At 40.6% G+C, this 18,745-nt stretch overlaps 1 protein-coding gene across 1 annotated transcript in view; it reads left to right on the top strand.

The window, feature by feature from the left end:
• The first annotated feature begins 41 nt into the window (after positions 1-41).
• Positions 42-18,745, top strand: part of USP37 (ubiquitin specific peptidase 37) — a 34,647-nt gene continuing 15,943 nt past the window's right edge. Inside the window, exons 1-17 of the mRNA XM_063161882.1 lie at positions 42-103; positions 918-1,127; positions 3,913-4,084; positions 5,174-5,274; positions 6,484-6,665; positions 6,993-7,067; positions 7,587-7,684; positions 9,167-9,251; positions 10,171-10,332; positions 10,826-10,957; positions 12,709-12,832; positions 13,080-13,285; positions 14,036-14,153; positions 15,359-15,438; positions 15,962-16,126; positions 17,587-17,652; positions 18,580-18,730. Coding sequence (XP_063017952.1) covers positions 972-1,127; positions 3,913-4,084; positions 5,174-5,274; positions 6,484-6,665; positions 6,993-7,067; positions 7,587-7,684; positions 9,167-9,251; positions 10,171-10,332; positions 10,826-10,957; positions 12,709-12,832; positions 13,080-13,285; positions 14,036-14,153; positions 15,359-15,438; positions 15,962-16,126; positions 17,587-17,652; positions 18,580-18,730 — 2,073 coding nt within the window. The 5' untranslated portion in view covers positions 42-103; positions 918-971. The remainder of the gene's footprint in view (positions 104-917; positions 1,128-3,912; positions 4,085-5,173; positions 5,275-6,483; positions 6,666-6,992; positions 7,068-7,586; positions 7,685-9,166; positions 9,252-10,170; positions 10,333-10,825; positions 10,958-12,708; positions 12,833-13,079; positions 13,286-14,035; positions 14,154-15,358; positions 15,439-15,961; positions 16,127-17,586; positions 17,653-18,579; positions 18,731-18,745) is intronic.

Here is an 18,745-nt window from a genome sequence, read left to right as displayed (position 1 = left end):
CTCGCGCTGCTGTGGCCGGTTCCCGCCATCCGCCCCCTGCCCCCGCCCCCCCCGGGCCTCGCCCCGGGCCCCGCGGGACGCGCCGGAACGCGCCGGAACGCAGGTACCGGGGATCGCCGCCACCGACTCCTACCCGCTCCCGCCGGCCGCGTGCCCCTCCCGCCGCGCGGCGACCGCCCGCCCTCAGAGCGGCCCGGCCCGGGGCGGGCGGCGCTCCCGTGCTCACCGCGTCCCTGAACGGGTGAACGGCGGGAGCGCAGCGGGGCCGGGCCCGGGAAGAGCCGGGACCACCGCCAGGCCCGGCCGGGAGCGGCGGCGCTGAGCGCGGGATGCCTGGGGGAACCTCCCCGGCAGCGCCTCCCGGGCTGCGCGCCGGGGCCGCTCCATTCATTCCTTCTGCTTTTACCGGGAGAACGGCTCGCCCCGCTTCCCGCAACGCTCGGGCTGTGTCTGTCGCCCCCGGGCCCGTGGCTGTCCCGGGCGGAGAGCAGCGGGGGAAGCCGGGGACCCCCGTCCCGGCCCTGGCAGGTGACCGCGGGTCCCGCGCCGTCAGAACGAGCGCGTTTTCTTTCTTTGGAGACTTCCTCCAAAACTTTGTTTCCCATCTCGTGCTGGCTTTCCTCGGGCACTTCTTTCCCCCTTGCCTTAAATCCGTTGAAGTTAAGGGATTTTACGGACTTCTGTGTCTGGAATTGTGTTTGCTCACCTTTCAGCAGTAAAGAATCGGCGCACTGCTGTTCATACTGGGAGAGATTTTATTAATCTAAGTTTCCTTCACTGCTGCTCAGCTCTTCCTTTCTGTGTTTAAAAACAGTGAAACGGTTCTACCAAACTTCTGTGGAAAGTTCAAGCCATGCTGCCATCTTCCTTTAGCCATTATCTGGCCTGCCAAGTTATATATTTCTCCTTTTTAACAGGTTTTTAAGGTGGAGCACGCTTACTGTCGTTAGCTCTTTTCTGTGAGAAAAAGTATGGCCCTGTTAAAGGTGCACGGACCTGTCCGGATGCGCAGCATGCAGACTGGGATTACAAAATGGAAAGAAGGGAGCTTTGAAATTGTGGAGAAGGACAACAAAGTGAATCTAGTAGTTCACTACAATGTTGGAGGGATTCCAACGACGTTTCAGGTATGCCAGACATTAAAGCTTTTGTTTTAACAGTGCATGGATTGTGCTCTCTTGTGAACAGCTGTCCTCTTCAAGGCTATTAAGTGTCCCGCAGACTTCCCTCTGTCACTGTTTCTTGTTCCTGGTTTCCTGAACACTAATCCCTTTGTATAACTCTCCAGTAAATTATTTACACGTATACCAAGGTTGGCATTGAGATGCCACTGAAAGGGAAGAGCAAAAGAACAGAGAAAAGTTACAGAAGTGTAGAGCATCGTGGCTCACGTTTTGGATGTTTGGAACCTGTAACCTTTCTCCTACTAGCACATTTGTGTTCTCTAGAGGAGAAGACCCTGACCATTTTATACTAGCTGTTTCCCCAGCTGAAGTGTAATGATGTTGATACACCTGTGTAGCCTATTGTGAGACTTTGCTGAACATTACTTGTTACAGTTTCAGGGTTTGAATGCAGATGCAGATTGCTGTTAAAAATTCTCTTGAAATATTCAGCCAAATTTTTTCTCATTCTATAGTTGTTTTCAGGTCAGTCTTCCTAGATTTTCTGCAAAATGCCCCAAATCAAAAGCAGAGTGCTTTCTCTAAAAGAAATACATACCTGTTTTAGAAATAACGTAAATGACACGAGCAGTTGGAGGAAAACAAATCCCAGCTTATTTAGCAACTTTGTAACAGCCTACCTGATCTATATGTTGGCTTCTGCTTTTTCGCGCTACTGTTGTTTTTTGTCAGTAATGTTCACCAGTCTGTTCTCTGAGCCATTTAATTCTGTGTGCAGATGCTATGGAAAAAAGTTTATTCCTTTTTGAAAGGTTCGGTTTTTGCTGCCTTAGTGCGCTGAAAAGTCTCAGCAAAGAGTCTGGTAGCTGCTGTTGCCCGGAAATCTAGGCTGCCAGGAAATGGTTAGCTATGGATTGTTCCCACCTGTGTTACTGTAGACTTGGGAAGAGTCTCTGCCTTCTCATGTGTGCTGCTGTGGCTGCAGGTTTGCTTTAAGCCACCGTTGGCCCTGAGGAGAGCAGTGTTGTCTTCCCCTCGTGCGTGCGTTCCCTGGGTGCCTGTTCCCACCCACTCCTTTCTGCCTGGATGAGTGATGTGGTGTGACAGCAGCTCAGAGGGAGCTTCCACGGGGAGGATGAGCCTACAGAACAGCTAACCATGGCCTAAAGGGGCAGGTTTTCTTCCCAGCCTCTCATGGCTGCTGTCTCTTGTCAGGTCTCTTTGTGAGCTCAGCGGAGGGTTTTCATAGAAATTTGGGGAAAGGACTGAGTGCGGGATCTAGCAGAGAGGGTGATAAGCCACCGTGCAGCTGGGACTGCAGCAAAGGAAGAGAAGGAGGCTTGTGCTGGAGGGTAGTTTGTGTGAGACATCCCCAGGGTGTTGGCATGCCGCTTCAGGTGTGACAAATTCCTGATGATCTTGCTTCAGAAGTAGCATTCCCTGTTTTTTTGAGAAGCTGCTCTGAGAGGACTGTGAGTGATTTCCCTGCCTGTTTTTAGATTTCTATAATGGAAGGTTTGGATGGATCCAGCATTATATTTCTTTCTACAGTGACTGGTGTGTCATCAAATTTCTTCTGTCAGATGATGTCTTAGAGATGTTTCAGAGCTTTAACTAAGTTTTCCTAGATAATATTAAGAGAAATACTTTGTTTCTCCACACCCGCCGAAACTTTGTGACCCTGACTTGGTCATAACAGGTGCGTGAAGAGTAGGGATGGAGTCTTCTGACAGCGTTTTGAGTTGAAATATGTTGTTTTGCTCTGAGATGGTGAGGTAATTGTAATCCCTTTGCACTGGACTCAGAGTTTTAAGAGAGCATGAAAAATTTGAAGCCTATTATTCTTAGGTATTTGAAAATATTTTTAGCTTATGTTTACAAAATATCCCAACAGCTCAAAGAAAAAAAAAAAAACATAAAACCAACCTAAAACACAAGGATTGAGCACAAGGTGTTTCAAAAGTGTAATGGTCCCATTAAAACAAACTCTTAGTGGTTTTCCAACCCCGCTTACAAGCTGCTGTTTGGTTTTCCAAGCAGCTAGAGATCTTAATGGGAAAAAAGAAATCTGATTGGTGGACATGAAGTGTCTTTTACTATCTCAGTCTTTTTGAGCTACCCTCAACCTGCACGAGTAGTAGAACCTTTACCCAACAGCAGGTGACTTAGCATGAAGCACAAGTAACTTTATTATGTTGCAAAACAGCAGTGGCATCAATAGGGAGCACAAAGTCTTATTAAAATGATCCTTGTGCTCAACCATAACCCTGAAAGTTTTGGCACCACTTAATTGTTACGATGTTGCTTACGGAGTAAGCATGTTTCTTACTGACTTACTCCCTCAGCAGATTTTTTAAGTCATTTCAAATCTATCTTCTCTGAGAGCAAATTGTGAAGTGATTCATTTGTGTTTAATACTTGAAACTTTCCCCATCTTAAATTGTATTTTGCACTTGATGAGGAAGTTTTTATTAAATGGGTTTTCATAAAGTTGCTTTTCCTTTACATTTACAGATGTCACACTCAGTAGAAAAGCAAGTTTCAGAAAGCTTATCCAGGACTCTAGAGACTGCTGAGCAATAGTGATACTGTCCTTGCAGTCCTGTCAGATGCCAAGGTCACAGATTGTATTAATTGTATGAGGTTTAATGTTTCCTTGAAGTGGAGCAAGAAGTATTTTGCTGGGAGTTTCTCTTAGCCTGTCTATTTGAAGTATTTTGTTTGAATTTGTAAGTATTTTGACCTTTTAAAGTTGGATTTATGCTTATAGTCACTTTCTTGTTTTCAGTTAAGCCATAACATTAAGACTGTGACCTTACGACCAAATGGCAGAAAGCTGTGCTGCCTGATGCTCACACTAAAGGACACCAGCTTTCTGACAATTGATAAGGTACCTTTCAAAGATGCAAATGAAATGCGGATGTATTTGGATGCAGTCCATCAAGACAGGGTTCATACTGGTAAGTGCAATTGTTGTAAATCATGTTATAACCTTATGGAGGGCTGGTGTGTTTTCTTTTCCCCATCTTATCATGGTTTAAGCGTATCAAACAACAGCTAAGCCCCAAGCATCTGCTCACTCACTCTTCCCAGTGGGGTTGGGAAGACAATGAGAAAGTGAAAATGAGGAAACTTGTGGGTAGAGACAAAGGCAGTTTAGTGAGTAAAGCAAGAGCTGTGCATGCAAGCAGAACAAATGAGGAATTCACTCACCACTCCCTGTGGGCAAGCAGGTGTTCAGCCATCTCCAAGAAAGCAGCACTCTGCCATGTGTGATGGTGACTTGAGGAGACAAACACCATCATTGTGCCTCCCTTACTTCCTCCCCAGCTTTGCACACTGAGCACGATGCCGCATGGTGTGGGGTATCCCTGTGGTCAGTCGGGGTCAGCTGTGTCTGTGTCCCCTCCTGGCTTTCTGTGCATCCCCTGCTTCCTCAGGCGTGATGTGAGCAGCAGAAAAGGCCTTGACTCTTTGTGAGCAGAGCTCAGCAATGACTATAACATCTCTGTTATCAGCACTATTTCCAGGACAAATCCAAAACATAGCCTTATCCTTGCTACTGTGAAGAAAATTAACTCTGCTCCAGCCAAAACCAGCACACATCTTCAGCACATTTTGTCCTTGTGTTCCTGGCTTTCTCTGCACTTCTGTAAATGCTTCTTTCTGGCCTTAAACCCCATTTTTTGTTTTATACCTTTCTCAGGCTGAACAAAAATCAGAGATTAACATAAAGGTTTTGTTTACGTTGTGTGTTGGTATTTGTAACGTTAATAATCTCCCATGCACAGTCTCTTCATTTTTTCTTTTATTTACTTTATTTTGTTTTTTCTTTTAAAGATAGGAGGTTTGCTGCCAAGTGGCTAAATGACCAGTATGAGGGATATCCATAAACACATGCTTATGTCTGTGCATTCAGAATATTTAGTTCTTTGGCAAGAAATCTGGCATGCCCTTTCCAAAATCAACTCCAGCTAAACATTTTGTAAATAAAAATCACAGTCAGTTTAATGACAATCATATCAAATATTGTGTACTTTTTCTGTCAGCTGGGAAACCCTCACAAGGATCTGGCAGCTTTGCAGGTGTGCTGGGCAGCAGGACCACACAGAAGGAAGCTAACAGGCAATTCTCTTACATGGAGAACCAGGTTTGTTAAATTGTTCAAATTTTTCCTCTCTAATTTTATTCTGTTCCTCTCTTCGTCACATTCTCTTTACTGTATGTGTTAATGGCACTGTAAATACATCACATCCAAAGTGTTTGTAATCAAGAGAGCTTGGAATAGATGGGTATAGATTGGTTGGCAATGCTGTATCTTGTTTGTGAGGAGACATCTGTATGAGTAAGAAAGGTCAGTGTCTGGCTATGGAAGTCAGACTATGTTCTTCACATATGAGCTTTTAGGCAGAGAAGTAGAAATAGAAGGAAAGTACATGACTGAGACTTGCTTCTCACATAGTTCTGATCTCTCTTTGTTTTATGCCAAACACCTTACGTGTGTGTGACCATGTCTTAGTCAGCATAGGTCTCAATGGGCTTAGCAGACTTCAGAATAAAGTTACTGAATTTGTGGCATTCTGCTCACATTTTTGTGTAAATTTCACAGACTTTTCCCCAGAAGTTGTTTTCCTTCAAAATATTTTTTCTTCTTTTTCTCACCAGATTTCATGGTGTATCTACTAACTTTAATTTACTTCATTATCTCTGTGAATACACTTACATTACTGCCCTGAGGGAGACTATTTCTGACATTGTCCCAAAACAAATTCTACATGTTACCTTAAAGGCAATCTCACTCTCAAAACTCGAGACTGTATATACAGTGGTGAGATTAGACATGTTCAGTTTTCAAGTCTAAAATTGACCAACATTCCTTAGTCAGCCAGTTATTATCTCTTTGAATTGCATCAGGTATAGAGCCTGCTTGGCCCAAGGCAGTTAGGGCACTGTTTTAATTATGTGGGTTTTAGTACAGCCTTTTAATATTTTTAATTGTAATACCACCCAGGATTGATCTGGGGATAGTTAGAAACCATGCCTTGGGTTTTTTAAAGTCAAAGCTTGTAAAGGAGATTTTAAAAACTGAAGTTCAACTGACTTAGCATTGGAAAATGAGAAGGGAAGGTGGTTACTGCAATGGAGTTTAATGTTTACAACTTGTATGACTCAGTCAGAATTCTACCTATGTCTAATTAGTGTGTAAACTCCCTGAATGTGTTGCAAGTAGTATCTGTCCACTTCTGCATGCTACACTGTAGCAAACAAAAAGTGGTGGAAATCAAAGATTGGACTAAAGATGATTCTGTTTTTTCACTCTTGGGTTTTCTCCCTGGCCCACTCCACTTGGGCTTTGCAGACTCCTCCCAAAAGAGTGACTGTGGAGAGTAAGGAGGAGAACACATTCCGCAAGGTGCTGGGTACCCCAGCCAGAGGCTCTGTTAAGAATTCTGCTGGAGCTGGGACACCAAGCAACAGGGTGAACATTGCAGCATCTCCTGCATCATCAGTCCCTCACAGGACAGGCTTGTTGGAGAATCGGTAGGAGGGTTTTCTTCTCACTATGATACCATAAAAATTCAGCTCTTTATAGAGCTACAGGTGGATATAAATCTTCCTCTAGTTTTGCTGTTACTTTTAACAGGATGTTAATACATGCTTTTGTAGCCTCTGACTCATGCTGGCACTAGAACTTTTAGTACAGCTTAAGAGTTGGGCAGACCAAATGCCTCATAGTATGCTATAAAAGTGGAGATTGCAGAAGATAGGTCCAAAATGCGTGGAAGGCATTGAGGAATTATATTCATTTGGAAGAGGGACATTTGCTAACCTTTCAGAAAGAATGACCACAAATTTTTCTGTCATCAGTGAAAAGAGGAAAAGAACACAGCCCCCTGGTTCAGAAATGAGTGAAGATTATCCCAAAGAGAATGATTCTTCAACGTAAGTAACAGTTGTTTCTGATTTTAAATTCCTTGTTCATTTGTAAAGGGATATTTTTCTGAAAAGAATGCTCTCAGCCACATGGACCAGACCAGTTTGTGAATACATTGGGTGCTTGAAATGAGCTATGTGTTCAGGGTAAGGGAAATACAAACTAATCCAGCAGTTGATTTCCATGAACTGGCACATACAAATTTTGTGTCATCAGTCTTTTGTCAATTATGTCACTCAGAACTGCATGTGGACTATATGTGCTTTGACCCTTTTCAAAACAAAACTGATAAAGGGGAATTGCCATTTGAAGAAGAAGCTTCACGTGTTTAAAGTCAGATTTAATTGTAAGAGGGCTTGTTTAAATGAATTATGTGAGGTAAACTTAACGTGTGAATGAAGTTCTGCTGTTCGTGGTCAAGTATTAAAGGTGATAGGAGAGAAATGCTTTAAAGCAAGTTGTAAATATTGAATAGGAATATCCCATATCTTCCATAACTGCACTGCTTTCCATTCTTCTCCCTGTAGGAATAATAAAGCCTTGAGTGATCCAGCATGGAAGTACTTGAATAGTAGCAGAGAGAAACAGTTGAACCTGAAGCAGGCTGAGGAGAATAGGACATCAGGTAAAAAATTATTGTAAAGCTAGATGATACCTAGCCTTGACCAGTACAATCTTGCCCCTTTGGTGCTTCAGCAAGTTGCTGCAGAGGTGTTTTTTTCCTAATCTGCTATGCCATTAACTTTGTTGCTTCCTCCAGAGCCATATAGGAGATGCAGATAACCTGCCTTCATTTTCAAAGCCTGTCCTGCTCTAGTGTGGCCTTCACCTTTATTCTTCAGTGCTGATGCCAGCCCATGAGCCAGCTTGCTTGAAAATTCCAACAAGCAGCTTCAAACTGTTCCAAGCTGCCCTTTCTCTTAGGAGATTTCTGTAAACTCCTTTTTACTTACTTTCTTACATATTTTTAAAACTTGCCTTTGCTCTTAATGCCTGTGTGAACTCTAGGCTGGTTTTTTTTTTTTTTTTTGATTGAGATGTCTACTGTTTGCTTTTACTTCCTTATCTCTTCCCCAGAATTTACAGGGGCCAGGACTTTGGTTCTGTTTGTACCAAAGTTCTGTTGGATACTGCTGTGGGACCAGGCTTTACAGACAATACAGAAATACTGACAATATGTAGATAAGCTAGTAAGCAGCACTGTTCTTCAGTTTGATGAATAAATACTTAGCTTCTTTCCTTGTAAAGCGGAATGCATTCAAGATCTTGTTTTTATGTGGGAATGTTGGTGGATGCATTCTTTTTTGACTGCATCTCTGATGGCACAAATATGTTGCAGGAAGAGCTGGTAAAGTGAATATTTGAATGGACCTCTGAATGGACATCTGGTTATGTCTTCAGAGTCAAAATCAGAGTCTGTGTATCCCTGCAAATTCTTGCAAAGTTCTTTCATATATCTGCATTTCTGAAAATTGCATGGCTCAAACAACTTCAAGCTGGAAAAGAAGTAAACAGTTATTCAAACTAAATTAGACTGAGATTCACTGTAATAGATGGGGTTTTGGCTCTGGAGAGCCTTTTTTTAATGTGGCACCATCTGAGGCATTAAAGTCTCAGGATCTGTCACAATGATATCATATCAATAAAACAATCTTATTTTGCCCCAAGTATATAGTAATTTACTGTGGGAGTTGGGAGTAGGAAGAGAAGCTGTTTTCACTTCTGCATATTTACCTTGAATGTTGAGAGCTCTGCATTGGAAATCAGGAGTTTGCTGTACATGTGTCTTGTCTCTCTTAACAAGAGGTAGTTATTTATTAACTTTCTCATAGTGAAGATAATGACTTTTTAATATTTCATATTGCACTTTGGGTTTGATGGCAACTGAATTGAATACCTGAAACTCCATCATGCCTTTACTTACATATCATTAATAGTCACTTCAGTACTTCTAAGCATATGTATTAGTCATCTCCCAACCAATTCTTGAAACCAGTATTTGAGGATTTTTAAACCTTTTGACTAGGTACTTTCAAACAAGCTGCTTATTGTAAAAATAGCTGTGTAACCTGGAACAAAATGTCCTGTCTTTCCTTCTCTTTTAAAGGTGTTTTACCACTGCAGTCATCATCTTTTTATGGTAGTCGATCCTCTTCAAAGGAGTACTCCACTGGCAGTTCCTCCCTGGACAGGTAGGGCTGATTCACTAGAATGAACTGTAAATAGCAGTTGTTTCACTGGAATTAAGCTCTTCAGTTTCCTGTGTGTTGATCACGTGGTGCTTAGATGCATAACGTGGTGGGTTTTGTTGGGCTTTTTTTTCCTTCAGCAGCAGAGTCCAGTTCTTCAGTGTGTTTTCAACTGCCCTGCTTACATCTACAAACTCTAGTTACCAATTTCAATAGAAAGACTTTGTAAAATCACTCAAGTCTGTTGTAGTTGTTGTGAATAACTCTAGATGGTTCAAATACTATATGAACTCTGCAAGTTAAGTCTGAACTCGTACTTCAATTTTCCCAAGTAGATAAATGGCATGCAATTCTATATTTTAATAACAGTATTTTAGCAAATACTAAATCCTGCTGAGCTTGGGGTTCTTCTTTGTAAAATGCTGTGCAGTCAGACTCATGGTCTCTGTCTTAGATAGATAAGGTACAAGATCAAGGGAGAAAAGAAGCATTGTCCATGTTTAAATGTTAGGAATTGAGGTCTATAGTTGATGATGAGGTTACAAGAACAAGAGACTGAAAATGAAGATTCTGGCCCAGATGTGAATTTTAAGCATATCTTGGGAGTGGTGATCTCCTGCTATGTAATTATTCTTCCTCTCATCATAGAGTGTGGAGAATTATTAAATGTTTATAAGACCAAAGACTTGGTTATACTGCGTGCACACCAGTGGATATAAGAAGATTTAACCAAGCTAAGATTTAACACTTCTAGAGAGAAGTGTTCTCTGTCACATCTCTTTTTCACTGTGATACATTCTTATCTTGTATGGCTTTACCACTCCTTGTCTTCCATGGTGCTGCAATTCCAGTGTCATGGACTATAGCTCTTTAAGGCAGAACATTACAAATCTTCTATCTTCTTATGCCTTTATGTTTCTAGGTCTAGTGTATCCAGCCAGACCTCTTCAGCCAAAAGAAGCCTGGGATTCCTTTCTCAGCCTGCCCCTCTTTCTGTTAAAAAAATGAGATCTAATCAAGATTACACAGGATGGAACAAACCCCGAGTGCCCCTTTCCACCCATCCTCAACAACAGTTGCAAGGGTAAATTTAATTTTCTTTATCTAGTGTGCATACTTTGATCATCAGAACATGCACATTCTTGTTGTGATTATTTAATTAAAAAAATAATTCTGAAATTAATGAACACTGAGGGAGGGAACCCTTTTCTTATTTTGGAGGGTATGTATTCCTGAATTTACATCCTAGGAGTTTCAGAGACATAGTAATTTCTGGTAATTCATGTTCCTTTAATGATGATTCATTTCTCTGTCTTTATGTGTGTGTATATATATATATATATATATATATATGCACATTTTTTTAAAGTTTTATTGTAGAAACTCATGTGAGCTTTCCTGATAAATGCTGCCTCCCATGAGTTTTCAGTTTAGGCTGAAGAGCTGGGGAACAGCTCCAGTAAAATGCTCTTTGGGGGAGTGGCTGGGGTGAATATCCTATGTGTTAGTAGTGCTGTGTTTAACTCTGGCAACAGGTTTGCACATTGACCAAGTATTCAAAAATTTTTTTTTTTCAGGTTTTCAAACTTGGGAAACACCTGCTATATGAATGCCATTCTACAGTCCTTGTTTTCAATTCAGTCTTTTGCTAATGATTTGCTCAAACAGGGTATCCCATGGAAAAAAATTCCACTCAATGCACTTATCAGGTAAAACTCACATTCTGTGAAAGCTGTTTTTCTCCTTCTTTACTGAGAAACTGGTTTGGTAATACTGAAGCATGCTTTTAGAGGCTCATTTGCTTGTATAGATAATAAAAGAAATCCTAGAGCTATCTGTGTTTTGGAGCTTTACTTTTGAAATAGGAAATCAGCTCTTAAAACTTATAATATTGAGTTACAGGCATTCTTTTACTATATTTCTAGTGGCAGAGTGAAATGCTTCAGAAGAAAATGTAAGAAATTGCAAAATAAGTTAGATACAGAAAAGTTTCTTTTAAAAACTTTGCCAGGTAGAGTTTAAGCTGATCACTAACTTCACCTGATATGTGGGGGCTTATGCCTTTTGTTTGGTAGCTGTGGAAAGTGTTCAAGTTTTGCACATTTAATCTTTCTCTAAATTCAGCCATTTGGGATTTTTATTATATTTTCTCTGATGCACCTCCTTTATTTTCTGTCTCTAAATAAGATGCGGGATTATCAGAACCGTTTGTGTTTCTGTTCCATCAATTTTTTATATCTTTTGAGGTAATTTTCTATTTTTGGTGTGTCATCTTGAACTCTTTCTACACTACTTGGGATCAGAGGTTGTTCCATGTGCCTCTTGAAATGTCCTTTCTCTAATTTTTATAGAAAGACCTCTGAAGGTTGTGCTCCATATACCTAATGGGCAGTGTGTCATCCTGTACAAGTCAGAGTTGATACTCAAAGCATCTACTTTGTCTTCTCTTGGTTTGGCTATACCATCTAACCTGGTGACTGTTTTTCTGGTTGATCAGTGATTGATTATCAACTGTGCTGTGGTTTCCTAATGTGCTTCACTGAGCAGCTAAGAGGGCCAGGACAGCACATGCTGTTCTTGGAGTTCAGCAGAGTAGCAGAAATTTGTCAAGCTGCAATAAACTGATCAGATTCTTGGGGTTAACTGAGTGTGAGTTGTTGGTTTGGGATGCAATGGGAGTATACAGGTTTTCCCTGCTTTGGGTTGGGGGTTTTTTTGTGTCATGCGATGTGACATCTTCCTGTCACCTTCTTACGTATGTAGCATGACCAAAACTTGTGCTTGGAATCTATTTGGTGTGTATGTCCTGTGAAATTGTAAAGCAGTTGTAAAAGATAACTAAATCACAGTAGCTCAGAGGCAAAAGTAAAGTTAATTTCAAAAGTTCTGTAGCAAAGCTGACAGAAGCACTAGCATGAACCAAGGAACTCCTCATGGCTCTTTTTGCTACAACTCTTTCTCTGTTTAAATGTTTTTACTGCTGGAAGATGTAAGGCTTGAAAATGAGTGGAAGTTTGAAAATAAAACATAAATAGAAACCGTTCTGATCATTCAAGTTGAATTCAGTGATTTTGTATTGCTTATTTTGGTACTGTGTGATATCATATTTCCTATCAGTACAAATGTTTTTAAAAAGCATTATGAGGTTTTTTCCTCATTGCAAAAGAGGAGAAATACATTTTTAGAGCTTTATAAGGGTTTTCATTTTACCTTAAAAGATTGTGAATTGGGTTTTTTTGTTCATTTGAGTGCTGTTTGATGATGGCTTCAAATGAGATCTCAAAATACTTGAAATGGAAAAGGTTAATTATGTGTGGGATATTTTCATACAGAACCCCTGAACCACTTATCACAGGACAGAAGCTTTTAGGAACTCTTAAAATAAGGTATCATGAGTTCTATTATGTTTCTCTAAAGTCCTGGAAAACCAACCAGTGTTTCCTTGCCTTGACTTGTGCAGACGTTTTGCCCATCTGCTTGCTAAAAAAGATGTCTGCAGCCCCGAGGTTAAGAAAGAGCTGCTCAAGAAGGTGAAAAGTGCCATTTCAGCTACTGCAGAGAGATTTTCTGGGTACATGCAGAATGTAAGTATCATTGTCTGGAAACAGTTATGTGCAGTTTGTCCAGTGCTTGGACTGTGTTGAACACTTGTCAAGCTGCAGCTGTGTTTGACAGTGGCTTTTGATTGAATGGCAATGATTGTTAGAGCAGAACTGCCTCAGTATTACTGAATGCAGTGAACTGAACATAATTCCCCAGTCTGTGTGTGTTTGAGAAAGATCCTGAATGAAGTTATACAAAGCCATTTCATTGCATTTGCCCTGTTTCTAGGATGCACATGAGTTCTTGAGCCAGTGTCTGGATCAGCTGAAGGAAGACATGGAAAAGTTAAACAAAACTTGGAAGAGTGAACCAATCCCTAATGAAGATAACTCACCAGGACGTGCTTCTGATGACCTCTCAGCCACCAAAGTTTATACATGTCCCGTTATCAGTAACTTAGAGTTTGAGGTTCAGCATTCTATCATTTGCAAAATGTAAGTGTGCTTGACAGCTTTTTTCACACTTACCTTAAAGGACTAGGAAGTGTTCCCATCTCACATGACTTCACCTGCAGTAATCACAACTAAGAACTGTGTTTTATCCAAGGCTAGATATTTAGAAGAATACTCTCTTGTCTAGAAATGTTGTAATCTTCACACACTGTCTGCTGCTGCAGGCCTTCTTTAAACAGTGTCATACTACATAGTTCTTCATTGCATTTCCTATGGAAAGCCTTTGTGCTTTGCTCTGTGTGCACCAATTGTATGGGAATAGAGAGAAAAGGAGGTTTCAGCCAAGTAATGTTTCCTCTTAAAAAAACGAAAAGGGGATGCCATGTTTTTAATTTGATCTTTCTAAGGGCATCCAGGGAATGGCATTTTCTTCTGTCTCTCTACATTCTTGCAGAAAAAGATGTCAACCAATATGTTTGGGCATTCATTGTGTGTGACCTGTACAGCAGATGTGTTCAGCTCTAGCAATCACTTTGATTTCCTCTATACCTGATCATTTGCCTCTCCAAAGCAATCTGTACATTTTTGTTCTTACCCTTAAACAAATGTTTCAACTTTTAAAGCATCAAAAAGAAATTGCAAGTTCCAACTTTGTCCTGAGCATCAAACAGTTCCATTTTGATGAGTAAAAATAGGATGAACTGGGAAGTCACTTTACCCTAAACCACAAAAGTATTTGTTAGTTTTAAGTTTCTTTTTCATCAGACTTGCACGAGCATGTTTCTTTTTTAGGTGTGGTGAAACAGTCACTAAACGAGAACAGTTTAATGACCTCTCCATTGACCTTCCTCGAAGGAAGAAATTCCTTCCTTCCCGATCCATCCAGGATTCTCTTGACCTCTTTTTTCGGGTATGTACTTTGAGTGGGGGGTTTTATGCATTGTGGAGTGTGTGCAGGTCGTGCACCATATGGAAATTCTGATTGTACAGTTTCTATGACAGTGGTTTGCAGGCATGTGAGATAACATTGAACTTTTTTGAGGTTTGTCCATTAACAGCATATGGAAGTTTATATTGTAAAATGCTATGCAGAAATTAACTGCTGTAAAATAGGTAAACTTCCCAATTTTTTGATGGAAGAGTTGAGGTGTAAACAAGGTGTAAACAAAAATAGAGAGGCTGTCACATTGGGATAATCACTCAGGAAGTGCTACCTCTCCTGGGCTAGGATGCTTCAACACCTTGTGTACAAGCCTTAATTAGCATGGAGGAAAAAATCATGCAGGTACAATAATTAAAAAAAAAAGAAATAGCTGTAATATGTGGATGCTTGCTTTCTAAATAGAGCTTCAAGGTGAAGCTTCTGAAAGCTGAAAATGAACTGTATGTTTGTGAATTGGTGTTGTATTTTGTCATATCTTGAGCCAAATTTTTTTTCTCTCTGTATAGATAATACTTTCAACAGAGAAAATAGCTGATGTGCTTTTTCTTCTAAAAGCTGGTGGAGGTCTTACAATTTAAAAAAATCCTAAAATTTTAATGTAATTTGACTTCACTTAAGGTAAAGCGCTGTAGGAATGTTTGTAGGTTATATAATTTCAGGAAAGGAATGCTTCCCCTTTTGATGTCTGTCCACAACTCTACTCTCATGTAGCATACCCTTGGTAAGTTTAGATGAGGATACCTTTTGAGGAACAAAGCAGAGGTTTTGAACAAGAGGGAGAAAATTTCATGGCACCACATCCACTGAAGATTATTAGGGGGAAAAAAACCCAACAAACAAGTCCTGTGTATGGGAGAGAAAACTGTTACCCTCACAAGATTGTCCCCTCCATTTGGAAGCTATTTTGTGTCATAATGGTGGCTAATTCACTGGTCTTCAGTAGACTTGCAAGAAGAATTCCACCTGTGTTAGTGGATATGATGTGAAATTTTAAGGTCTGCTACCTGTCCTCTTATTAAATGTCCTCCTACTATGTCAACTTGAAGGTGATTATAGTTTTAAGTGGTTACTGCTGTTTGAAGAGTTTGTGTAACAGATGTGGTGTATTTTTGGTTGAGATCTGTTTGATTTCTCTTTTGTTCCACGAGTCATTTCTCTGCTCCCTTAAACAGGCAGAGGAGATTGAGTATTCCTGTGAGAAGTGCAATGGAAAGTCTGCTGTTGTCACACACAAGTTCAACAGGCTTCCCAGGTAAATGCTGACACCTGTTCTCTCCTTCCTGGAAGCACATTACAAAAGTGCAAGCAAAAATCCCCTGAAGAGTAAAGCTGGGAAAATGAGCAGGACAGCATGTGCAGTGGTCAGTGTGTGAAAGAGGTGCACCTGCAGTCAGTCTCCATGCTGTTCTTCAGTTTCACTCTAAAGAAGCCCTTGGAAGCCCTCAGCAGTACTTGTTTCTTCCTCCCTATCACTACACAAGGAGGACTAAGTCTTCCCTTTCCCCTTTTCTTGGGGTTTCTGGGATATGAAGGAAGCACATATAGAAAATATATTCTGGAATTTTAATATTGTACAAGTTGAGTGATGAACAGGGGGTGTGTGATTACCTGTGTCTTGCAGATAAGGGATGGTCAGCATTTGCCTACCACCCCAAAATAATAATGTAGTTTGGTCAGGTGAATGCCTTTGGAAAAAAGGCTTACTTGGATTTTGAATAGGTTTTCTTTGACTTCTGTCTTGAGATGAACATTTGTCTTTCTCTCATCTCTCTCAGGGTCCTGATTCTTCATCTGAAACGATACAGCTTCAATGTAGCATTGTCTCTCAATCATAAAGTGGGGCAGCAGGTGGTTATTCCCAGATACCTAACCCTGCTTTCCCACTGCACAGAAAGCACCAGGCTGCCACTGACACTGGGATGGAGCGTCCATTCTGCCATGTAAGTGTGCAGCTAGCTTTGGTCCCTGCTCTGTTAATCATGTGTGTCACAAGGTAGGCACTTGTCAGATCTCCTCCAGAGGATGTCTGGGCAAGGAAACATTACAGTTATGCAGTTTCAGACGTGTGCTGCTGGCTTGTAATGCTGCTGTCATAAGAACATGTTTGGAAAGGAAGCATGTTAGAAGCAGTAGGAAGAGATAGTTGGGCATTATCTATGGAATATTTGGTAAGATAATATTCTTCACTGTCCTTGAAAATAAATTTATATTCTTTTTAAGAACACTTCTGTTAGTAATTTTTAAAATGTAGGCCTCTCAGTGCAAAGTAATCTAGATTACCTTTCCCTTCAGAACACTCTAACTCTGCTTAGAAGACAAAACATCCTACCTTTTTCTGCTAATTTCCACTTGCACCTCTTGTGCTGTCATTCATTTTTCATTGCCTTTCCTGTGCCACTGTAGTATCTGAGCACTTTGGATGCTGCAAATACTCTCTTCTCTCTGAGACTGTTATATCTGTACAGCTGCCTGACCTGAGACACAGAGATTAAATGTGCCAGTTGTCACATAGGAAGCTTGTGGCAGAATGAGGAACAAGAAACCCTTAGGTCTCTTGTGGCCTCTGCTGAGTGGCATAGGCAGGGTATCCATAGTAAGCTAGGACACATCTGTTCAGCAGTGTGGCAGGTGTTTTGCCAAATGTTTAGTGGTGTTCTGAGATGGAAGTGGATGTTTCCCATGAGTTTGTTTTAACAGTAGAAATCTCAAACACAACAAACAGTTTATGCTAACCAGAGCAGCAAAACTTGAAAATAGGTTGGAAATAGCTTTCCAATGTTTGGAGGTTTTTTTTTTTCAGTCATGGAAATCATTGTGATTGACCAGGGAGTGGAAGGGAAACTAGGCTGGAGAGAAGCAGCCCTGGTTTAGGGGGAAGATTAGAAAAGGTTTCTGCAGTGGCTACCATGTGTTTGATAGATGTGTAGTGATAGTGATGGACTTTGAGGAGCCCATGAAAGGATTAAATGGAGCAGGAAGTTGGTTCAGAGGAATCTAGGTAAGGCAGGAGAAATTAAGATGTGGGATATGCCAGAAAACCGGCTGATCCAGACAAGAGCAGGAGACTGTGGTTTGGGAGCAGGAACTCAAGTGTTGGTGGGAATAAAATAGAAAGAATGAGTTGTCTTGACATGGGAGCCAAGAGCCTTTAATTTGTGAGCTGGTCCCTGAGGGTGCATTGCCAAGAAGTGAATCAAGTTTAAAGTATTATACATGGTTTTGAACAACTGTTGTTTATTTATAGTGTGATGAAGTTATTACTGTAAATCTAAGCAATTAGCAAGTACATAATGGTATTCTGCTTGTTCTTTTGGTCATGGATTTGCATGCATAGCAGACAAGTAAACTTATTTTTTAAAGACTGTAACTAGTGCAATAAATTATTTTATTCTTTTAATAGTTCCCGTCCATTGAAAGCCTCCCAGATGGTGAATTCCTGTACTGTAAGCACTTCCACACCTTGTAGGTGAGTTATAGCTCTGGAATGTCCTTGTTCAATGGCCTGGGGTTTTGTGGCATAGGTTCCAAGGCATTTTTAGATTTTCTAGTTCTTTTCTGGTGTTAATGTTGTAAATTATTTCAGCTACTGTCTTTTTTCATATCTGAGTTTTATTGGTATTGCATGGTAGCTGAAATTAACATCAGTGGTGCAATTTGCCTTGTTTAAGAAGCAAAATGATTTCTACTTCTGCAATCCAGATCTTTGTTCTGACTCTATAGAGCCAAAATGGGTGTTTTGGGAGCAGGAGGTTGATTCCTTAAGTTTATTTGCTAAGATGAGACAGCCAGTTTTTGATGCTGTGGAAAATGTGATATCACACTGGATGGTTTTGCATTGAGGGATGTTTAAAGACCAGATTTACTAATAAAACAGAAATTGTGACTTCCCCAGACTCCTTTGTCTTCTGTTCTAAAGAAGCAAGAATTTATCTTAAAGGAAGAGCAAACAGCAAAATGAAAAATTGGTGCATTTTTGTACTTCTTATATCTGGGTAATGTTGTGACAAGCCCTATGTCAAACTTAAAAAACTCAAGTCAAATGATTTATGCCAAATTCTATGTGGTAATGTGGCCTTGTCTCAAATGAATTCAGTCTGGGATTGCAAGGTAATAAAGTGCAGAATCCTTTGCCTTAAAAGCAAGAGCCACACACTCAGCTACTTTTAACTTTGTAAGCTGTTATTGCAGGCTTCAAGTAAACATGTCAGTTAACCCAGCAGAATAAAGCTTCCTGAAAACCTTGACTGCCATATTAATACATTGTCATTGTCCCTTGTTGCAGTTTGTTCCCCAGTTGAACAGTGTGAAAGCAATGTTTCAACAGTTACTTTGAGACATGTTTGTATGATGCTACAATGCTGTGAGGTTCTATAGCCATGTTTTTAATTTACAGAAAATACACTTTCAAGTCCAAGAGCTCTGCAGCACTCTATGTAGATTCTGACAGTGATGATGAGCCATTGAAACGCTCTGTTGCCCATAGCCAGAGGTTGTGTAACATACAGAGCAGAGACCAGCAACAACTGCAAGATGAGCCAGAAAAGGTAAGGGAAAAACCC

This window comes from Melospiza melodia, chromosome 8, assembly GCF_035770615.1.
Source record: "Melospiza melodia melodia isolate bMelMel2 chromosome 8, bMelMel2.pri, whole genome shotgun sequence".
Lineage (NCBI taxonomy): Eukaryota > Metazoa > Chordata > Aves > Passeriformes > Passerellidae > Melospiza > Melospiza melodia.
This window is presented reverse-complemented; position numbering and strand designations above follow the sequence as displayed.